This window comes from Amblyomma mixtum, chromosome 5 (assembly GCF_055824585.1).
Source record: "Amblyomma mixtum isolate Tamu chromosome 5, ASM5582458v1, whole genome shotgun sequence".
Taxonomy (NCBI): Eukaryota; Metazoa; Arthropoda; class Arachnida; order Ixodida; family Ixodidae; genus Amblyomma; species Amblyomma mixtum.
The window spans coordinates 146,779,306-146,800,243 of record NC_143016.1 but is presented as its reverse complement, the minus strand read 5'-3'; the positions used below and the strand labels follow the sequence as shown (position 1 = coordinate 146,800,243).

The 20,938-nt window shown below is 49.8% G+C and overlaps 1 protein-coding gene across 2 annotated transcripts in view; it reads left to right on the top strand.

Annotated features, from left to right (window-relative positions):
- The window catches only part of LOC149344023 (alkaline phosphatase, tissue-nonspecific isozyme-like), a 38,410-nt gene extending 18,384 nt beyond the window's left edge, over window positions 1-20,026 (top strand). The window contains exons 6-8 of one of the 2 annotated variants that reach the window (XM_089546136.1): window positions 11,037-11,228; window positions 17,741-17,851; window positions 19,509-20,026. In XM_089546136.1, the coding sequence (XP_089402262.1) occupies window positions 11,037-11,228; window positions 17,741-17,851; window positions 19,509-19,723 (518 nt within the window). In that variant the 3' untranslated portion in view covers window positions 19,724-20,026. The remainder of the gene's footprint in view (window positions 1-11,036; window positions 11,229-17,740; window positions 17,852-19,508) is intronic. The other variant, XM_089546137.1, reaches the window with a different exon arrangement.
- The last annotated feature ends 912 nt before the right edge of the window (window positions 20,027-20,938 follow it).

The following is a 20,938-nucleotide window of genomic DNA, read 5'->3' as shown; positions in this document are numbered from 1 at the left end:
GGGGATGTAGCGGAGCAGCAAGCCATCATCGCCCAGCAGATACGCGTCGTACTTGCCCTCAGCGTTCCCGGTGCAAGCTGCGCTGCTCGCAAGCTCCTTCAGCACCCGCTGGCAAAGACCGTCTGCTTTCTGGGCCTCGATCAGCTCTTCTCTACTGACCGCTACTCCCCAAGACAGATTTCTTTCTGCCTCGCTCCTAGGCAGGCGAGCGGTCGCCGCCACGAGCTGCTGTGTTTCCCTTCCGTCACAGCACCGTGCGGGACCTTTGTCCGTCTCCTCTCTCTCCAAACAGGGCGCGACACTCCCGTCCGCCCTCTCTTCCTCTCCAACAGCGGTGACGCCGCTTTTTACAAAGCTGGGCTGCGCCTCTGAAGCGCTTCCGCCAGCATTCCACGGTGCGCGCGATAAAGCATCGGCCACCTTGTTCAAGCTGCCCCGGCGGTACTCGATGGCGTACGCGTAACGTTGCAACGTCAGCGCCCATCTCGCGAGTCTGCCTGCGGGGTTCTTGAGCCTCTTTAACCAAGACAATGCCTGATGATCTGTCTGCACGGTGAAGACCGCTCCGTCTAGGTACATGTCGAACTTGGACAATGCGAACATGATCGCCAGGCATTCCTTTTCGGTCACGGAGTAATTCCGCTCCGCCGATGTGAGCGTGCGACTAGCGAACGCGACAGGGCGCAGTTTGCCCTCGTGTTCCTGCAACAAAACAGCTCCAACACCGTAGTCACTAGCGTCTGTCTGCAAGACAAACTGCTTGTTCAGGTCGGGGAGGCGCAGACTAGCGGTATTCGCTATCGCGCGAGCCAAGGCAACAAATGCGTCACTCTGTTCCCTGCCCCAGACCCACTTCGAGCCTTTACGCAACAGCAGGTTCAGCGGCCTTGCAAGCTCCGAACAGCGCGGGATGAATTGCCTGTAGAACGCAACCATCCCCAAAAACCTCTGCAAGCTTTTCACATCCATGGGGCAGGGGTAGTTCAGAATTGCCTGCAGTTTGTCATCATTCGGTCTCAGTGTGCCATCATCCACGACAAAGCCCAAGAGGTTCACTCTCTTCGATGCCAACTGCACTTTCTTTGGATTTATGGTTAGACCGGCACGTCTCATTCTATCGAGAACGGAATTCAGGTGAATGAGGTGCTCCTCGAACGACTGTGAGAATATCACAACGTCGTCGAGGTACGCCATGGCGTAGTTGAACCTTGCATCGCCCAGCACGATGTCCATCAGTCGCATGAACGTGCTCGGGGCGTTAGACAAACCAAACGGGAGTCGAGTAAATTCGAAGAGCCCGCGGTGGCAGGTGAATGCGGTTTTCTCAATGTCACCTTCGGCCACCTCAATCTGCAGGTACCCTCTGCTTGCATCTAGGACCGTGAAGAACCTCGCGTTCCCTAACGCGTACATCACAGCCTCGATCGACTGAAAAGGGTACGCAACCGTAGGCGTCAGTGAGTTGAGCTTACGATAATCAACACACAGCCTGACCGATCCATCTTTCTTCGGCGCTAGAACCACTGGGGACGCCCAGGGACTTTGTGAGGGTCTCACCGCACCGGTGTCAATCATCTCGTCTAGGGCACAGTCGAGAAGCTGCCTCTTATGCGCACTTAACGGCCTCGGGTTACACCTGAAAGGGCGCGTATCACCCGTCTGAATCTCGTGCTGAAGCAGGTCGGTTCTGCCCGGTTTCTCCGTGAAGCAATCCGAAAACGGGAGTAAAGTTTCCGCGAGCCTTCGGCGCTGACTACTGGGTCCTGAGAAAGACGCAATAATCGCTTCTAACGGGCCACCGTCTCTCAGCGTCTCGAGGGAGCTCACCTGCCTTTCTGTCGCACAGGTGTGGACAACCACCTTTTGTGCAGGACAGCCGGGCAAGGATGCGCTTTCGAAGGGAATGAGGGGGGCGAGCTGGCTGTAACGATAGCCATTCTCCCCCATGTCGAGCACAATGCCTTCGCTCGAGAGAAAATCCCTTCCCAGAATTACTGGTATTGACAGGCCAGGCAGATAGACGAAGCGATGTCTCCGCTTTCTGCCGTCAAAACGCATCGTAAGACGCACTGCTCCCTTTGCCCTTGCCGCCCCAGCTGCTAAGCTTAACGGGGTTTCGGCCGGTCTGACACGGATGTTACCTATCCGGCAGGCCTCGTACACCTCGTCACCGACCAGTGACAGCGTTGAGCCCGTGTCTACGAGTGCAGAGTAGCATCGACCCGCTAACTGCACTAGCATAAAAGGGCTTGAGCGCGGAACGACTCCCTGAGTTCTACAGGCGAGCGGGACAAAGGCCTCCCCGTCGCCGGCGCGGGAGTTCTTTTCCTGACTAGCGCCTTGACAACCATGAAATTCTCCCGCTGACGGTGAAAGGTCGGTGCTACCGGACATCACCGCCAGCGCCTGGCGTTTCCCTGCATACGCCTAGCTTGGCATTCGCGTGCCACGTGGCCGGGCTGGTTGCAATTCCAGCAAAGCCGGTCGTTGACCCGCCGCGTGGACGGAGGACCCCTCGTTCCACGAAGCGGTTGGGGACGGCTCTCCCCTTTCTCAGCGCATTCCTGACGCTCGCTCGGCGCGTGGCCTGTGAGGCCGGCACGACACCGCTGCTCGAATGCGTACGGGTCAAGCGCGCGAGGGACAACAGGGGGTTCCGCCTGCCTTTCCACGGCCATTACCTCGGCGCGCCGAGCCCTCATCGCGCATTCTCGGCCTCCATCCCATGCGCATCCCGGTTCTAGCGATTCGGCCGGCCTGGGGGGCGGCCGGTAGCGCAGTTCGGCGAGTAAATCCGCCTGCACGGTCTTGGCCTCCTGCGCTAGGGCCTCGAGGTTTGTAAAACTGCGGCCCCGCAGATACGGCTTGAAGCGTGGATGGCACTGCCTGATCACACGCGCAACCTGATCTCGGTCGGTTGCCGTCGGGTCTGCCCTCTTGTACAGCTCTTGCATTGCGCGTACGTACTCGAGGAGGCTTTCCTCTGGGTGTTGGGTGCGCAACGCGAGCTCATCCAGCATCCGGCGCTCATAATCAGGCGGCAAGAACTCGGCGCGGAAACGGTCTTTGAAGTCCGCCAGCGACTGGAAAGTCGGCTGGCAGCGCCTCCATCGCGCCGCGCTCTCGACGAGTGCTACAGGCAGGACCTGCCCTAGCATTACGTCATCTGGGGCGCCCAGAGCCGTCTGGTAGTCCTCGAGTTGTTGCAAAAACTCGTGGACTGATTTCGCATCCGTGTACCCGGAAAAGGAGGGGACCTCCATATTTATCCGCGGGCGCGATGCTGTCGCCGATGCTACCGATGCTGCGGCCTGGTTGGCGCCAGCCACCGAACCGAGCTGACGGGCCAATGCGGCAAACATCTCAGTCACCTGCCCCATTACGGCCGCCGCGTAGGCCGTCTCACTACCGGCTGCCCCGCCATCCAAAGCCGCGGCTGAAACATCCTTTCTGGGAGGCATAGTTCGCGCTAACTGTCCGGCCGCACCGGCTAACTGCTCATGGCAACAAGAACATTCATATACACAACAGAAAACGCCCGAAAACTACATAAATAACACAAACCCCTAACAAATTTACAAGACTACAAAAGTCGCTACCCCGCGAACATTCCGCCTGACCCGCTCCTTAACCCTATCGGTCCGGCGTGGCCCTGAACAAAGAGGGCCTGCCACGAGTCTGGCTGCACGTCCCAAAATCGGCAGAGAAATCGTCCACAAGGTGTTAATTAAAGCCGCACGCTGGGCGCCATTATTTGTGGGCAATTCCTCTGCGCGGGGACGCACAGGCAGTCACTCGAGGCAGGACTTCGTACAAACAGTTTATTCTCACATGGCAGGGGGGCCGGTCGTCGTCGTGGCAGCTGGGTCAGGTGGTCCTTTTGGCAGGGCTGGTCCAGGAGCGAGAGGCCGCGAGCCTCTCCGGTCTCGCCTTATAAAGGCTTTCTCCTCGCCTCTCTCCCCCCGCCCCACCACTCGGGAAGAAGGGTTCCAGACTACCCGCGGTGAGCGGCGCGGGATTTGACTTGCCCGCGAGCAGACCCTACAAACTATGATCAGTGTGCGAGGATATATAAGATGGAGGAAGCAGTAACTGATTTTTGAGAACAGGATTAGTATAATAAACCCGTTGGAAAAGGCATAAGGGAAAATTTTTACGGCGCAAAGAAAGAGCTGAAAGACCAAGGGTTGGTTTTAGTGCAGATACGCTTGTTCTTCGTAAGTAATTTGAAACAACATAGCGAGCGGCGCGGTTCTTAACGGACTCAAAAGTGTTAATTAGAGATATTTGATTAGGATCGCAAAAAGAACATGCGTATTCTAGTTCCGGTCTTATTAACGTCCTGTACAAATGAAGCTTCACGAAACTGTCTGCAGCTGTGAAATGACGGCGTAAGAAACCGAGTGTGCGGTTAGCCTGGTTAGATCATAGTTCCCGTGCATTTTCCAGGAGAGATTGTGAGTTATGTGAACACCGAGATATTTGTACGATGAAACAGGTGATAACGGAGTGTTATTAAGAAGATAGAGAGCGGTGTTATCATAAGCTCGGCTTGAAATACGCAAGTTTCTGCACTTAGTAGTGTTAAGTTTCATAAGCCAATCACTGCACCATGAAGAAATTGCATCCAGGTCCGTCTGCAAACAAGCCTCATCGCAGGGATTAGTAATTATACGATACAGTACACAATCATCTGCAAAGAGTTTAATGTGGGAAGAAACATTGTTAGGAAGATCATTACTATAGATCAGAAACAAGAGTGGACCTAACAAAGAACCTTGAGGTACTCCTGAAGTTACGGAAATTAGAGGCGAGTCATTACCATTAACTGAGACATATTGGCTTCGGTTAGAAAGAAAACATTTGATCCAGCCTAATACCTGATCGTCCATATTTAGAGCCTAGAGTTTAATTATTAGCAATACATGCGAAACAGTGTCAAATGCCTTGGCAAAATTTAAAAAAATGCAGTCCACAACAAGGTTAGCATCCAGAGCTCGAAATAAATCGTTAGTGAAAGAGAGGAGTTGCGTTTCGCACGAATAAGATCTTCGAAAACCGTGTTGAAAAGAATTGAAAAAGTTGTTAGATTCAAGGAATGTAAGAAGGTGAGAGTAAATAATGTGCTCAAGAAGTTTACAGGGTACGCGGGTCAATGAAATGGGCCTATAATTAAATGCTGAAACACTGTTACCTGATTTATGTAAAGGAACCACCTTCGCCACCTTCCAGTCATTTGGCATGGAGAACTCTGCAATGACTGCATAAAGATCTCGCTAAGAATCAAAGATGAACATGTAGCTGTGCTTTCCAAAAACATTGTTTTTATGCCGTCGACACCTGAGGAAGGTGATATTTTCTGCCTTTTAATTAAACATGATAAACCAACGGAATCAATGGTTATCGGATCCATGGGCAGATAGACAGATGTACAAAGATCAGGGTAACAGTCGGGAAAAGTAGACGAGAAACATGAGGCAAAATATTCATTCAACACTTTGCAGCAGTTACTCTCAGGTATTGGTGCGTTGCTGTCATCGGAAAGATCTATTGTATTCGGCTTATTCCCGCTGACCACAGTCCAAAACTTCTTAGGAGAGACGGGAGGGTGGGCTGATAGAATCTTTTTTTTTTGTTTCACATGCAACATTTTTTTATTCAGCATTAGCAGTAGAGTAAGCTTGCCAGCGTTCAGTCGCTTGAACTGCCTTAGCCCGCCGAAATAGCCTTTTCTTCTTAGTCAGTAGGCGTCGCAAGCACGCTTTAAACTACGGAGCATGGGAGGTAGATAAAATGCGTTTTCGAGGGATGTATTTATCAATTCAAAATTTCATTTTTTCTTTGTACAAGGCCAAATTTTCCTCAACACATCGAGTTTGAAAACTTGGAATGTACTCAGCGATGAAATTCATTAGTTCATGGTTTATGGAGTCAAAATTAGCGGTTGTGTAGTCAAAAATAATTTTTGGCGTTTTGGTAGTGGGAGCAGAAATCCTCAGTACGAAATAAATGAGGCAATGATTACTTAAACCAGGGCCCCGCCGCGGTGGCTCAGTGGTCACGGCACTCGGCTGCTGACCCGAAAGACGCGGATTCGATCCCGGCTGCGGAGGCTGAATTTCGATGGAGGCGAAATTCTAGAGGCCCGTGTACTGTGCGATGTCAGTGCACGTTAAAGAACCCCAGGTGGTCGAAATTTCCGGAGCCCTTCACTACGGCGTCTCTCATAGCCTGAGTCGCTTTGGGACGTTAAACCCCAATAAACCAAACCAAACTTAAACCAGGCATATATTTTAAACAGGAGATAAGCTGAGGTGTGGTAGTAAGGATGAGATCAAGGATGTTAGCAGACTGCGCTGTGGCTCACGTAGGCTGGCGAAGAAGCTGCTGAAAATTGAAATCCAGGCAAAGGTTGATGAAGAAAGAGCATTCGGATGAACCATCAGATGCAGGAGGGATTCATGCCAGTTAACTGCTGGAAAATTAAAATCGCCAAGAAGAAAGATTGGACTTGAAGGGAACCGGACAACTAACCCATTTAATACATCATGTAGATCAGAACTAAATGAAGTGGACGAAGTGGGTGCACCATAACGCACACAAAAATGAAATCACGATACCCGGGAGTGACACGTGCAAACACAATTTCTAATGATGAAGCAATATCTAAAACACAAGATCTCAAACCATCACGTACGGCGATCAGTACCCCGCCACCAGTGCGCGAAATACGGTCACACTGAAAAAATTTGAAAGCACTTCCGCGTTCCAAGATTTCGTGATATGCAATATCACTCGAGAGCCACGTTTCATTCAAGATAACAATGTCTGCTGAACACGCGTCAATAACTGAAGATAATTCGTCACGTTTGTTACGAACGCTGCGGACATTGGAAAAAAGAAAAGAAACTGGCTTTGCGGCTGGCCGTGTGTGTAGCTTTGCGGTGAACTACTAGCAGTGCATGATACACTCCGGGTTTTATCCATGGCATCCGAAACAGATTGGTGTCTGTTGGCACTTGAACGGTTGTCAGCGAAATCCACTTCACAAACACGATCGGTTGCCGAGCAGTAGACGTTGCATTTTTTGTTTATGTGCATTCGATTTCCTCGCAATCAATACTTCCCTCCTGAAGCGTTCCGGAACTCCGCCAGCTTTTTGCGGGACTTGCGTGTGGCGCGAGAGAAGTCTTAACTAATCGCTATCTTGGAACCTTTGAACTTCGAGCGCTGGGATAAAATTTTTTCTCTTAATTTGGGGGAACCGAATTTCACAATGATAGGTCGACATGCCTCCGATACATACGAGCCAAGTTTATGAGCCCTGTGGATACCCTCATCAGGAAACGATAGGGCTAATGCGTGTGAAAGAATTTTTCGAACGTGTTCTTCAGACTCAGGCCGGGTCTCTGAGCTGGTGTCCGGCACACCGTAAAAAATAAGGTTGTCTCGACGAGGCCGATCCTCGAGATCGCCTAGCCGTGAATTGATTGCCGCAGCCTCAGCCTCAACGGCGTCGGATATAGCATCTGTGGGTGCGGAGCTCTCACCTTCTAATAATTGTACGTGGGACTCAACAGCCGTGAGCCTGGTAGTGAGATCACACACTTTCTGCTCTAGCTCAAGTTGGTTTCCCTTAAGCTGGGTTAAGGTGTCCATCAGCTCAGCGTGGCGGGCTTCTAACTGAGCTGACAGTGCTGCAATAGAGGCAAGCACATCAGTATTTGAGTTAACTTCACTTGCATTCGGACTAGGGTTTGTCTCAATGTCACCTGCTAACAACAAAAGCTTCACAACATGCCCGCATTCACAGATTGTTGAAGCTATCACAAGTGGGCAAGGGAAGAGCAGCGTACAGACGTTGCTGGTACGTTTGGCGTATAAGGAAGTACCGTTGCCAACCTGTAAAGCAAGGAAGAAGAAAAGACTTTCAAGCATCCGCATTGTAGCCGCTCTTCTCTGCCCACTGAAGAAGTCGTTGGAACCGCTGGCTTTTATATCCTCGGTAGGTGGGGTGGACGTTCCTTTGGCGCATGGTGGCGCTGAGGGCAGGAAAGCGATGGTGAAATCGATAGCATCAGCTGTCCGGTTGGCGTCCACAAACCACGGTGACGTTGTGTTGATGTCGGTATGTTCTTGGCGGGGTGCAGATAGCCACGTGCAAAGAACGGGAATCTGTACAGCAAGGAAGAAGAAAGGACTTTCAAGCATCTGCTTTGTAGCCGCTCTTCTCTGCCCACTGAAGAAGTCGTTGAAACCGCTGGCTTTTATATCCTCGGTAGGTGGGGTGGCCGTTCCTTTCGCGCATGGTGGCGCTGAGGGCAGGAAAGCGATGGCGAAATCGATAGCATCAGCTGTCCGGTTGGCGTCCACAAACCACGGTGACGTTGTGTTGATGTCGGTATGTTCTTGGCGGGGTGCTGATAGCCACGTGCCAAGAACGGGAATCTGAACAGCAAGGAAGAAGAAAGGACTTTCAAGCATCTGCATTGTAGCCGCTCTTCTCTGCCCACTCTATACGCAGGAAGCCCCAGCACGGGACTGGTCACTTTCCCAGAAGAGTTAACGCATTTACTTGGGATGGTTTGTATGCCGTTAGACATACAGCGCGCATATTTTGTGTTCGTCCGTCTCAGCGTTCGGGATGTGTTTAAGAGTAGTACGACTTCACAACACCGCTACATGATCTGCACGATGCGGCGTCGAACGCCTGCAAAAGATTTCCAATTGAACATAGAAGGAAGGACGCCCTTTTGACCTTCATCAATAAAAGATCTTGTGATGATGATGACCAAGATAGATTAGTATGGAAAAAATCTCTGCCTCTCCCGTAAACGAGAGTAGAGTAAGCATGAAATGTTTACGAGGGGCCTAATGTCATCTCGGTGGACACCCGAACCGCACCGTACAGGAAGGGAGGAACGCCACCACCCGTTCAGCGCGATGCCTTGACATTTGAACGCAAGGTTTTTTGAGGAAAGGAAATGGCGCAGTAATTCTCTGCCATCTCGGTGGACACCCGAACCGCACCGTAAAGGAACGGAGGAACGCCACCACCCGTTCGGCGCGATGCCTTGCCCTTTGAACGCAGCGCTTCTCCCCCCGGGCCCCTGTGCGCCTGCGCGGCTTTGCTTCGATGCGCGAAGCCCCTAAGAGATCACGTATCACAACGAAGTGTAACGTGGCATTTATGTGCTTTTTGCACGCGTTATTAGAAATCGGAAATTATAATTCCGTGCATTATCAAACCCACAGCTCCACTGATATCTTGATAAACATTGAGAAGGCACTGGCAGCAGTTATTTTTTGTCTCGTTTGGAGACCAACCGGCGCTTGCATGCCGGTCGCGTAGGAGGGCTTAGAGAGTCTCGTTAAATCTCGTTAAGTCTCGTACGGTGCCCGGATGTTCTCGTTTCAGAGCCCGGATGACTGAAATTCAGTGCCCGGATGAGTGGATTTCAGTGCCCGGATGACTGGAATTCAGTGCCCGGATGACTGGAATTCAGTGCCCGGATGACTGGAATTCAGTGCCCGGATCAATAAAACCGAGAACGAAAAATTCTCTGCCTCTCCCGTAACCGAGAGTAGAGTAAGCATGAAATGTTTACGGGCCTAATGTCATCTCGGTGGACACCCGAACCGCACCGTACAGGAAGGGAGGAACGCCACCACCCGTTCAGCGCGATGCCTTGCCATTTGAACGCAAGGTTTTTTGAGGAAAGGAAATGGCGCAGTGATTCTCTGCCATCTCGGTGGACACCCGAACCGCACCGTAATGGAAGGGAGGAACACCACCACCCGTTCGGCGCGATGCCTTGCCCTTTGAACGCAGCGCTTCTCCCCCGGATCACGTATGACAACGAAGTGTAACGTGGCATTTATGTGCTTTTTGCACGCGTTATTAGAAATCGGAAATTATAATTCCGTGCATTATCAAACCCACAGCTCCACTGATATCTTGATAAACATTGAGAAGGCACTGGCAGCAGTTTTTTTTGTCTCGTTTGGAGACCAACCGGCGCTTGCATGCCGGTCGCGTAGGAGGGCTTAGAGAGTCTCGTTAAATCTCGTTAAGTCTCGTACGGTGCCCGGATGTTCTCGTTTCAGAGCCCGGATGACTGGAATTCAGTGCCCGGATGAGTGGATTTCAGTTCCCGGATAACTGGAATTCAGTGCCCGGATAACTGGATTTCAGTGCCCGGATGAGTGGATTTCAGTGCCCGGATGAGTGGATTTCAGTTCCCGGATAACTGGAATTCAGTGCCCGGATAACTGGAATTCAGTGCCCGGATGAGTGGATTTCAGTGCCCGGATGATGGCTCTCGGTCTCGGCGTGACGTCACCACACTGCCGACAACGGGAGCTAAAAGCATTTCATGCTTAAAAGGCAGAAGGTGAAAAAGTGCCATGGGTAACGTTTTTTCTAGTTTTTTTTTCGGATGGCAAGGGGTGAGGTGAATGGCATATTTTCTCAAGCATGAGTATTGTATGGAGAAATCAAGAGTTGAAGATCAATCAGAGCGTTCCATTTTAGGCCTAATTTTCTGGCAATGGAACGCATGGGCTGCAACAGTAGTGTTTGCGCTCTTGGAAATACTTTTCTCTTAATTTCCCTTGTAGCACCGACGCTTATCGGAAAGACATTTTACACCTATGTTTTCACAGCTGCCGTTTCACGCTCTTGACAGCACAAAGAATATTTTGCGCCATAAGTTATTGTCTGCATGTTTTTCAAATTCTGACTGAGCAGATACTGCTCGCACAGATGTTGCACTCTTTACTTTACCACACACTTAATGCAAACCTTTAAAAAAAGAAGGCGCTCTCGGGACATCCTTGAGAATAAAATATAATTGGCCGTGCTCCAGCTACAACTTTTGTGTCACCCTTAACACAAAGAATCGGCTGCATACTTTTCTCTGTACATCAAAACATTTCGTGCGGTGTTTGTTTCATCCTCTTTCTTGTTACGGCCCCACTGAAAAGCTTTACGAAAGTTCTGACGAATTGCCCTATCGTTTTTTTTTTTCTCGCAGGCGCACGCATTGACCACGGTCACCACATTAACCGCGCCAAGCTTGCTTTGCAAGAAGCCCTCGAATTTGATGAAGCAATTAACAAAGCGACCAGCATTCTACCAAAAAAAGACACACTGATAGTGGTAACTGCCGACCACTCTCACACCATGACTATAGCGGGATACCCACCGCGGGGAACCAATATTTTAGGTAAGCCGCTCTGTGATCAGTGATTGCATCTCATGCTTGTAACGCACGTTATTTTTAAAAAGAGCTTCTCCTATACGGATGCTACCTATCCGCAGTAAGGTGGCAAGCGTTTCTTTGCAAAGAAGTCGAAGTTTAAAATTTTCTTTTGTCCCTGTGTCGGGTAGAAACAAAAATCACTGCATGGTAAACAATGTGCTTCCGTAGACAATGAAGAATTCGATTTACATTGGAGTTCATTAGGTTATGGACAGTTCAGTTTTATCTAACAAGCGAATTTAGCTCATGCTTAAAAAGGGCTTTATTTACTTCGTTTTCGTTACTAAGGACATCCAAGAAAGTGACCGGCAATTCCTTGCCTTTCTATGCACTCGACTACAGGTCTTTAAACATTCCCTCTGCAGATTTTAGTATACTTAACTTACGCGGTCTTGGGCAATCAGCATTCATCCGCTTGCTACTCCAAAGTTTAAGGCTATACAATAGACGGACGGTTGTGAAAATGAAGCCGACAGCGCAGAACTCCCAAATCTGTGGTTGCCCAAATGGCGCAAAGAGTAGTACGCCGATAAGTAGGAAGCAGACGGGTGGAGTTGACATCGGTTAAACGGCGCAGGTATATTGCGACCGAAATTTTTTTCATCGTTTCTTTTCAATTGCACACTTGCTTTGTTTACAGCCGGAGGTACGCGATTTAATTTTATTAAGTCACTGTAATAAATAAGCGAGACATGACCGGAGCTTCCAGAAAATATAATGACCACGCGTGGCTGTTTAAGCGTTATTAGACGTGCGGTTGTGAAAATGAAGCCGACAGCGCGTAACTCCCAAATCTGTGGTTGCCCAAATGGCGCAAAGAGTAGTACGCCGATAAGTAGGAAGCAGACGGGTTGAGTTGACATCGGTTAAACGGCGCAAGTATATTGCGACCGAAATTTTTTTCATCGTTTGTTTTCAATTGCACACTTGCTTTGTTTACAGCCGGAGGTACGCGATTTAATTTTATTAAGTCACTGTAATAAATAAGCGAGACATGACCGGAGCTTCCAGAAAATATAATGACCACGCGTGGCTGTTTAAGCGTTATTAGACGTGCGGTTGTGAAAATGAAGCCGACAGCGCGTAACTCCCAAATCTGTGGTTGCCCAGATGGCGCAAAGAGTAGTACGCCGATAAGTAGGAAGCAGACGGGTGGAGTTGACATCGGTTAAACGGCGCAGGTATATTGCGACCGAAATTTTTTTCATTGTTTCTTTTCAATTGCACACTTGCTTTGTTTACAGCCGGAGGTACGCGATTTAATTTTATTAAGTCACTGTAATAAATAAGCGAGACATGACCGGAGCTTCCAGAAAATATAATGACCACGCGTGGCTGTTTAAGCGTTATTAGACGTGCGGTTGTGAAAATGAAGCCGACAGCGCGTAACTCCCAAATCTGTGGTTGCCCAAATGGCGCAGACGGGTGGAGTTGACATCGGTTAAACGGCGCAGGTATATTGCGACCGAATTTTTTTTCGTCGTTTGTTTTCAATTGCACATATGCTTTGTTTACAGCCGGAGGTACGCGATTTAATTTTATTAAGTCACTGTAATAAATAAGCGAGACATGACCGGAGCTTCCAGAAAAAATAATGACCAAGCGTGGCTGTTTAAGCGTTATTCGAGATGATTGTTCTCTGCTTCAGGAGTCTTATTCCGGAATTCTGATACTGTCGTTAAACTGAACCATACCAATTGGCCGCCGCGGTGGCTCAGCGGCTATGGTGCTCGGCTGCTGACCCAAAAGACGCGGGTTCGATCCCGGCCGCGGCGGCTAGAATTTCTTTGGAGGAGAAATTCTAGAGGCCCGTGTACTGTGCGATGTCAGTGCACGTTAAAGAACCCCAGGTGGTCGAAATTTCCGGAGCCCTCCACTACGGCATCCCTTATAGCCTTAGTCGCTTTGGGACGTTAAACCCCATAAACCAAACCAAACCATACCAATTGCTACCAGCAATCTTAACGACCGCTCAGTGCTCTCGCCGATGCTGAATCTGAATCCCAAGCGGTCGTGACTTTCCTGAGCTGCGCAGCGAATTTTCCATTTATCACCAAATAATCGGCTCCTGTGTCGACTAGACCGATAACTTTCCGGCCGTCGGTAACTTCTACTAAGTCAGATGTCCTGGCTATTGCGTTGCACGTCGTCCTCAGCGTCGGGTCGCGGCTTCGTCGAGTATGTGAATCGTGTGTAGGGTGTGTTGTCGAAGCTTTTTGGGCGGCGGCGTTCTTTTGAAGGCGGTTTGCGCCGTGGTTGAGGTTGTCATTGTAAGCGGCGTCGGTCTATTGGGGGCGGCGTCTTCATGCAGCGTGGCCGTTGGGCGATCTTCGGTGTTTCGCTCGTGAGCAAACTCACCTGCAGACGTTGCAGCCTTTAGTTTCCTCTGTACGGGGCTGGGAGACCTTTCCCGTACCTCGGCTGCATAGCTACGGCGTGGTGACGTAAAACGCGAGGCTGCCGGCAACGGTGAGCACGAAAGACTGTTCGGCGCATACTCCTCTCGACGCAGGTACTCGTCGATTTGTTGAGGGCTTTGACCGAAGCGTGGTCGCCATGCGTCAACGCCAAAGCCACGAAGACCGATACGTCGGTACGGGCAGTGACGAAGAATATAGCCGGCTTCACCGCAATGGAAGCACAGCGGGCGGTTGTCGGAAGTCCTCCAGGCGTCGCATTTCTTGTGGCTTCAGCGTCGTTGGTAGGCTGGGCGGGCGGGGGCAGTGGGGCGACGTTCAGGAACAGCTGGTTCACATTGAAGAGACAGACTTGGGGTGTGTCGCTGGGGCTGAGGACTGCGTACTGCAGCGGCTTAGGTCAAGGCTGGAGCTTCAGCCGGCGGCATCGATGACGGGGAGCCAAGAGCATGCTACATTTCTTCGCAGACGATTTGCTCAATGGTTGCTACTTGAGGCTGGTTGGAAGATGGCAACCGGCGACGCAGATCTCCCCGTACAATTTCGTGAATGAAATCCCGCAGGTTGCCTTCGAATGCTATGCCATCCGAGAGGGTTGTTGAGTTCACTTGGAGCTGTCGAGGGAAATGGCGGGCTCGTGCTTGCAAGGATTTCTCAATGGTGCCGGTGTATTCAGCGACGATCTTCGGTGGATTGCGGCTGAGACCACCGAAAAATGCCTCTTTAGCCCCATGCATCAAAAGCTCCATCTTCTTCTCTTTCGTCATGCCAGGATCGACACGTCGAAAAACGCGTTTCGTGTCTTCAGTCACTGCCCCATTTGGGTGCTGGCCTGCCGCGGTGGCTCGGTGGTTATGGTGTTCGGCTGCTGACCCGAAATACGCGGTTCAATCCCGGCCGCGGCAATCGAATTTCAATGGAGGCGAAATTCTAGAGGCCCGTGTACTGCGCGATGCTAGTGCACGTTAAAGAACCCCAGGTGGTCTAAATTTCCCGCGCCCTTCACTACGGCATCCGTAATAGCCTGAGTTGCTTTGGAACGTTATACCCCTATAAACCTATCATTTGGGTGCTGAATGCGAGACTATAGAAGCAGCTGAGCTCTTTGTTTGCTGAAGATGCCCATGAATGCCTTCAGGAACTATCGCTTGAATGGTTCCCACGTCGCTAGAGAAGCTTCGTGGTTTTCGAACGAAATCTTGGCTGGCCCTTCCAGGGCGAAGAAAACGTGGCTCACTTCAGTCTGGTAATCTTAACACATAGCCATTCTTTCCAGCCATTCCAGCTATTCTTTAGGATCCTCCCCGGTGAATCACTGAACGTGGGCGCCAGGGCCAGTCGGGGCTGGTGCAAAGTAATGGGGGCTGGTGTTGTAGCCAAGGCTGACATTGGCGTTGAGGAGTCGTTAGCTCGCGTGCGGTCCGGAAGTAGTCCGTACTCAGGTGAACGCACTTCGTCTGCGCACTTCATCGTGGTTTCTGCTGCTTTCTTGTGATCTGCTTCTTCGAGACGGCTCGGGCTGCTTTGGCGGCTCCCAGGGGTTGAGGGCAGCAGGGACATTCGTTAGCACCTGCACCAGATGTAAAGTAGTCGTGACGGCAGTGCAGGCAGTGAGGAAGACAGCGAAAAAAGTGCGTCTAAAAGTAAATTGTTTGTTGGGCTGACCTGTTCCCACAGTGGACTGAATCACTTGGCGGCGGCGAAAGCAACAAGGGTGCTCGGCAGTCGTAGAACAGAAATGCCCGCCGCTGTCGGCCGTGCTCCATTTGAAGCTGATAGCGAGCTTTCGAGATACGGTGCGCCAAGTTACCTCAACAATTTGGAACAAAGTAGAGTCGGCTCCTCCTGGATGCGATCAATCAGATAAATCTGATCATATCTTGCATCACAAACAAAGCGATAAAGCTGCGTGCCGGCAGCAGCTTTGAACAATGAACAAACAGAATAAAGATTCACGGCAATATGCACAGCAGATCACACGATGTCATACGACAGACCTGTGTAAGCAGAAATATCTTTAGATTTCGCTTTCACAATGACTGGATTCTCAATGCATTTTTAAGCTAACTTTGCCACAGCAGCCTTTCCTTCCGCTTTTGTGGGGCTTTCTGGCAGACGGCCATGGGTGCAGGGTAAAGGTGTGTGAGTTAATAAAGCCTTCTGGAGAGTTGAGGCGAGTGCGTTGCGGGTGAAGGCATGAACTGATGGGCCCGTTGGTCAGACAGGATTTGTAGTACAACAGCGTAGCCGTACGAGGCCACAGGAAGAGAAGGGACGATACAGGTGGGAGTTTGCAGGTGGGAGATGCAATTTTTCTGGTGGGTGCCCGAAAACTGCACCGATCTGCTCCGATCCGCTAGAGGCGATGCGGGTGAAGGATTCACACAGATTACGGTTCTTTCGCGACGAGAAGGCTACACTGCTAACACAGTAAAATGTTCTAATGGAAGTATGCTGCCTCTTAATTTTGAATTTGTAGGTTTTTATGTTTGTACAGTAGTATGAGAACATAAACCTAGTGGGTCATCTTTCAGGCTCCAATCTATGCTTTACGGACAAAAATTTTCTTTTATATTTTTATAAGGCCCTCATTTTGTACTTTCCCTGTTATGCACGAAGTCTCATGCTGAAGGTATGTACAGTGGAGCCCACTTTTCATAAACCTGAAAGCCACGCGGATTGGGTTTTCTGTACCCTAGGTTTGTAGTAAGTGGATTTGTCATGTCAGCCAAAAATACAAAATGAGACAGTTAATTCTTTATGCTCGATGTTTATTCGAACTAGACTTTATTACGGCGCTTTACATGGTCTCCAGAGCAGCCACATGGCTATACTTGATAAAGAGGCTTTCCACAAGCTTCTTTAAGGATGATATTTAGCTAATCGCGGCAGAAGCCTCTAAAGCATTTCTGGTAGGTCGGCCTCCTCCCCATCACGTTCGTCAGTTTCCTGTTAATGGGAGAGTGTTCGTACTTAGCGTACTAGTCTTTTTTCAGTATATGACTCTCCAAAGTATGCGTCATCATCCTCAACAACGGAGTTATCCCAGGCAGCATCAGGTCGGGCTAGCAGCGCATCGACGGCTTGTTGCTGCAAATTTGAATGCGTCCGATAACGTAGGTGTTCGACCGGGTCTACCATCGTTCCTGGGATGGTAAATTCTCCCTTACCGAAGCAATTCTTGATGCACCATTTCAATCCACGCAAACTTACTGGACGTTGGTAGGTGAATTGCTATCAGCTTGCACAGGTTACGCTGCGCCGATACGAAACACAGAGCATGCGGATTACGCAGATGTCAAGTGGCAGGTCTGGCTCGTCACGTTCAGGGCTAGAAAATCGTGGTCGCCGCAGCCAGAAAAGGAGTGGTGCGCTGATGGTTATTGAGCTCGAACAGCAGCTTCCACTTTTTTTGAAGCCACTGGACGAACAAGTCACCTCTCATCTTCATACCCTTTCCTCATGGAACAATCGTCGAAAAAGGGAAGTCGCGCATCGTCCAGACCTTTGAGTTGTGCCTGTAGCGCACCAGAATGTAGCTTTGGAAGCACTGCGCCTTGCGGGTCGTCTCGACGACACACGGAGGCCCCCGGTTGCTGCAGTCCGTGGTCGTAAACGGAAGGGCAGCGACGAGAAGTTTACTGCACTTTTCATCAGGGCTAGGCGCCGCCTTTCAAGGAATGCCTTTTTGGCGGTCGCATCTGGCAAAACACTTCGCTGGCGTTCCACACATCCCGTATCATTTTTAAGCCTTTGATTGGTCGCAATCTTTCCTTAGAAACAGGAGAAGAAGGTGTCATGGAGGCTTGGAGGCGCTCCTTACTCTGCGCTCCTGTAAGAAATTGGGATTTTCTACTTCGGGGTCGAGTTTACAGTGTTCTGTGGCCACACTTGTTCTTTGCATCTGAGATTGAATGTCATCGCCTTAATAGATAAGTCGACGCTAACGACGCACTTGTTCGCAATAAGCGAGCGTTCGTTAAAACTGCAGCCGTTATAAGTGGGCTCGACTATATTTACAATAGCAGCGTCAGAGCATATTCTTTTGCTCTTTCAAAGGTTTTGCCGGAAACACCACGAGCAGCACTCCAGTTGAGTACACTGTACTTTCCTACGCCGAAGGACCGGAAGGGGCGAGACCACTGAGGAATATGACTGAAGTGGAGACCTGTAAGTATCCTCTTGGAGCTCATATTTAATTCCTATTCCGGCTAAAATGACGAATGATTAGCGGGGCTGAAGAATGACAAGTAATTAAATAATTCGGGGGGAAGCTACAGTGTGGGTTATGCAAACTGCTTTGCCTGATGGGTAGAGATTATCTCCGACTGCTCGCGATTTGCAGCAGTGCGTTAACCGCGCTGGCATTTCAACATTTGGCCTGTATGAATTAAGGAAGCCGCCAGAGCGATCGAACCTGCCAGCTAGTGTTCCTGCGAACTCGCGAACACATGCTATGAACCTGCCAACTCGTGGTATGACAGGATCAGCCATGTTGCCCCCAAATTACGCTATGTTGGCTTTTTCCATCAGTTGTCTCTTCTTACCGCCATAGGCACGGAGTGCCGTGGTTTACTTCATGTCGCACAATGAGCCGTCTAGTGTTATGTCCCTGCAGCGCGACTAGCTTGCACACGAATGCATTAGGACGGCACACGCGCATTTCCTCGACGCAGACGACTCTTCTCGACCGCGTATGCTCGTTTTATTGAAATTTCTGTGTGCGGCCTAAACAGTGCGCGGCGTAAAATGCGCGACAGTGCCGCAAACGCTCAGTTATCTAGGTTCACTGCGAGCATATTTCCAGGTTACAAACACTGCCGCTGCACGCCGATTTCCGCTTTGCTGTTGCCACCGCCAAAAGAAAAACGAAGCCCCTTGGCCGGGACGCTATTTTAAAGCTACAGTTGTGAAGGAAACACCCTGCGTGACGCTTGAAACAGCCATCTGAAGTGTTGCCCTTTCATCGGATTATGTAGGTGCACCGCCGTGAGGCTGTTTTCGAGAATTCCGCCCTAACAGTCGATGACATCTAGAACCAACTTGAAGCGCATACTTTTATAGGCCGAGGCAGGGAGTTGTACCGTCGCTTTAGGTTTTTATGGCTTGAGTGAATGCGAACATTTTTGAGCGTTTCACATTGAATGATATTGCAAATCCCTGGAACAGATAAGCACTGTTGTGTGTGGCCTGAAAATGCTTTTAAAACATCGAAAATTGACGGCATTAAACTGCCAGGACTCTAGCCAACAAGCCGAGCGGGAAGGGTACGCCGGCATCGTTTTCATTTGTCTTGACACCAATGCACGAGGCAGTTTTTGTTAGATGTTGGGATGCTCTTACATCTCACAAGGCTGTATACGTTTGCTCAGAAGTTAGGAATACCTTTTTCTCCCTCTACAGGAAAACTTGCAGACCGGAGGCCCTCTAAACTTACCACCATATACGTGGTATTCATCTAAGAATACCTCTATGTTCAGAATACCCTAGCACGGTGACTAACGCTGAATAGGCACTTTGTGAGGAAAAGCTGGAATAGGACAGAACTGATCAACTCTGGGTGGTGACAGTGTTCGGATTACAATTCACATACCTGTACGTCTCTAGAAGCATGAGCGCGTGCCCACCGTGCAATTTCTCTTTTCTCGGATAGTAACATGGAAAGAGCTCATTCAAGCTCGCCCTCATAGTAATCAAAGAGCGTTGGCTCATTTTTCGCTTGTTTACTAAACATTATACCTTGTAAGCCGTTACCCTCGTGAAAAGGCGTACACACCCTTAATCACCAGCGCTTACTTCACCGCGATGATGCTACTCTTTTCTGCAGCCCATATCGACTTTGTACAGCAAGCGGCCTTTCCTCGGCGGATAGCCTCTCACGGAGGTGAGGACGTGGCCGTCTACGCCCGAGGGCCATGGTCGCACCTCTTCGACGGTGTCAATGATCAGACGTACATTCCCTACGTCATGGCCTACGCGGCCTGCATCGGAGGCTTCAGAGGCCCCAAATGCCACCAATGGAAGAAGAACTGGGGCGAATAAATATTCGTCAACAAGCAACCAGGCCAGAAATATCTACTCTCTTGAATTCATGTATGGAAGATCTTAAAAATTTGTCTAAAAAAACCTTAACTGGTTTTTTCACTGTCACGCCATTGTGGCTCAATTCGAAAAATTCCATAAAGGCAAGAAAATTGCATAACTTCTCGGCCATAGGCCGCCGAGGTTGCTTTAAAACATAAAGATGATATAAGCCTCCCTTTTGTTAAAAGAAAATGTGAAGATCTTGAAGAAGCAATAAACACGATGGAAACAAGTTTGCGAAGCAACATTTTGTACCGCTTATTAATTTTACGGCTGATTATTTTTGAATGCTCAACTTACTTCTTAGCGATGAAAATGCTAGTGACTTTGAAGAAAGGCTAGAATTTACTTCCAATTCACAGGCAGTGGTAATGGGTGTGTTCACAGAGCCGATTGATGTCGCGACTCCCTTCCATGTGTACCATTGGTGAAATTGTTGCGGCACAATATATTATTACAGCGAGAAATCTGAGAGAAAATTGCGTCGACCCGCCGCGCTAAACAAACAACAAATCAGCTTGCACCAGAACTAGCTGCAACGTCGTCGGCAACACCGCGCCAGAACAAAGTCGTGGTCTTCTCGCGGCTGCGTACCGTGGGAACCACGGTGCTGATGTGTACTGAACTGGCGAGCTCGAATGGCAGGGCTTAAGAATGGGTGCGCAACATGAGCGGGTGGGCGAGATGGTCACGAAAAAATGAGAGGAAAACATTTAAACGAAAGTGCAGAAAATTTAGGCGGTGTCTTCAGATAAGCGTTGTGTCTCGCCCTGTCTTCTGTTGGCCTTGTGCCGTTGCTCTGCTTGTCAAAAATGAAGACAGGCGACGCGTACGGCTTCTGCGTGTGGTCCTGAGGAAGGAGGCTTGGGGTGTAGGGGGCGCGATTTTGTAGAGAGAGAGAATAACTTCTATCGAAGAAAAATAAATTAGCTGTGGCTTAGCTCTGGTTAAGCCTGAGTGATTGCGAAAGCAATAGCTCCCTGGCTGCGCTTGGCTCTGCTGGTGGTTTGGCATGGCTTCGCCTTTTGTGCAACTAAAAGATTTGCTCTGGACACAGCATGGTTTCTACTGTTTGTTTATTCTAATGAACACGCTTTGGTGGTCCGTAAAGTAGTGACTCTTGGTCTGAACACTGGTAATTACATAGTCGTCATTATATCGCTCTGCACTACT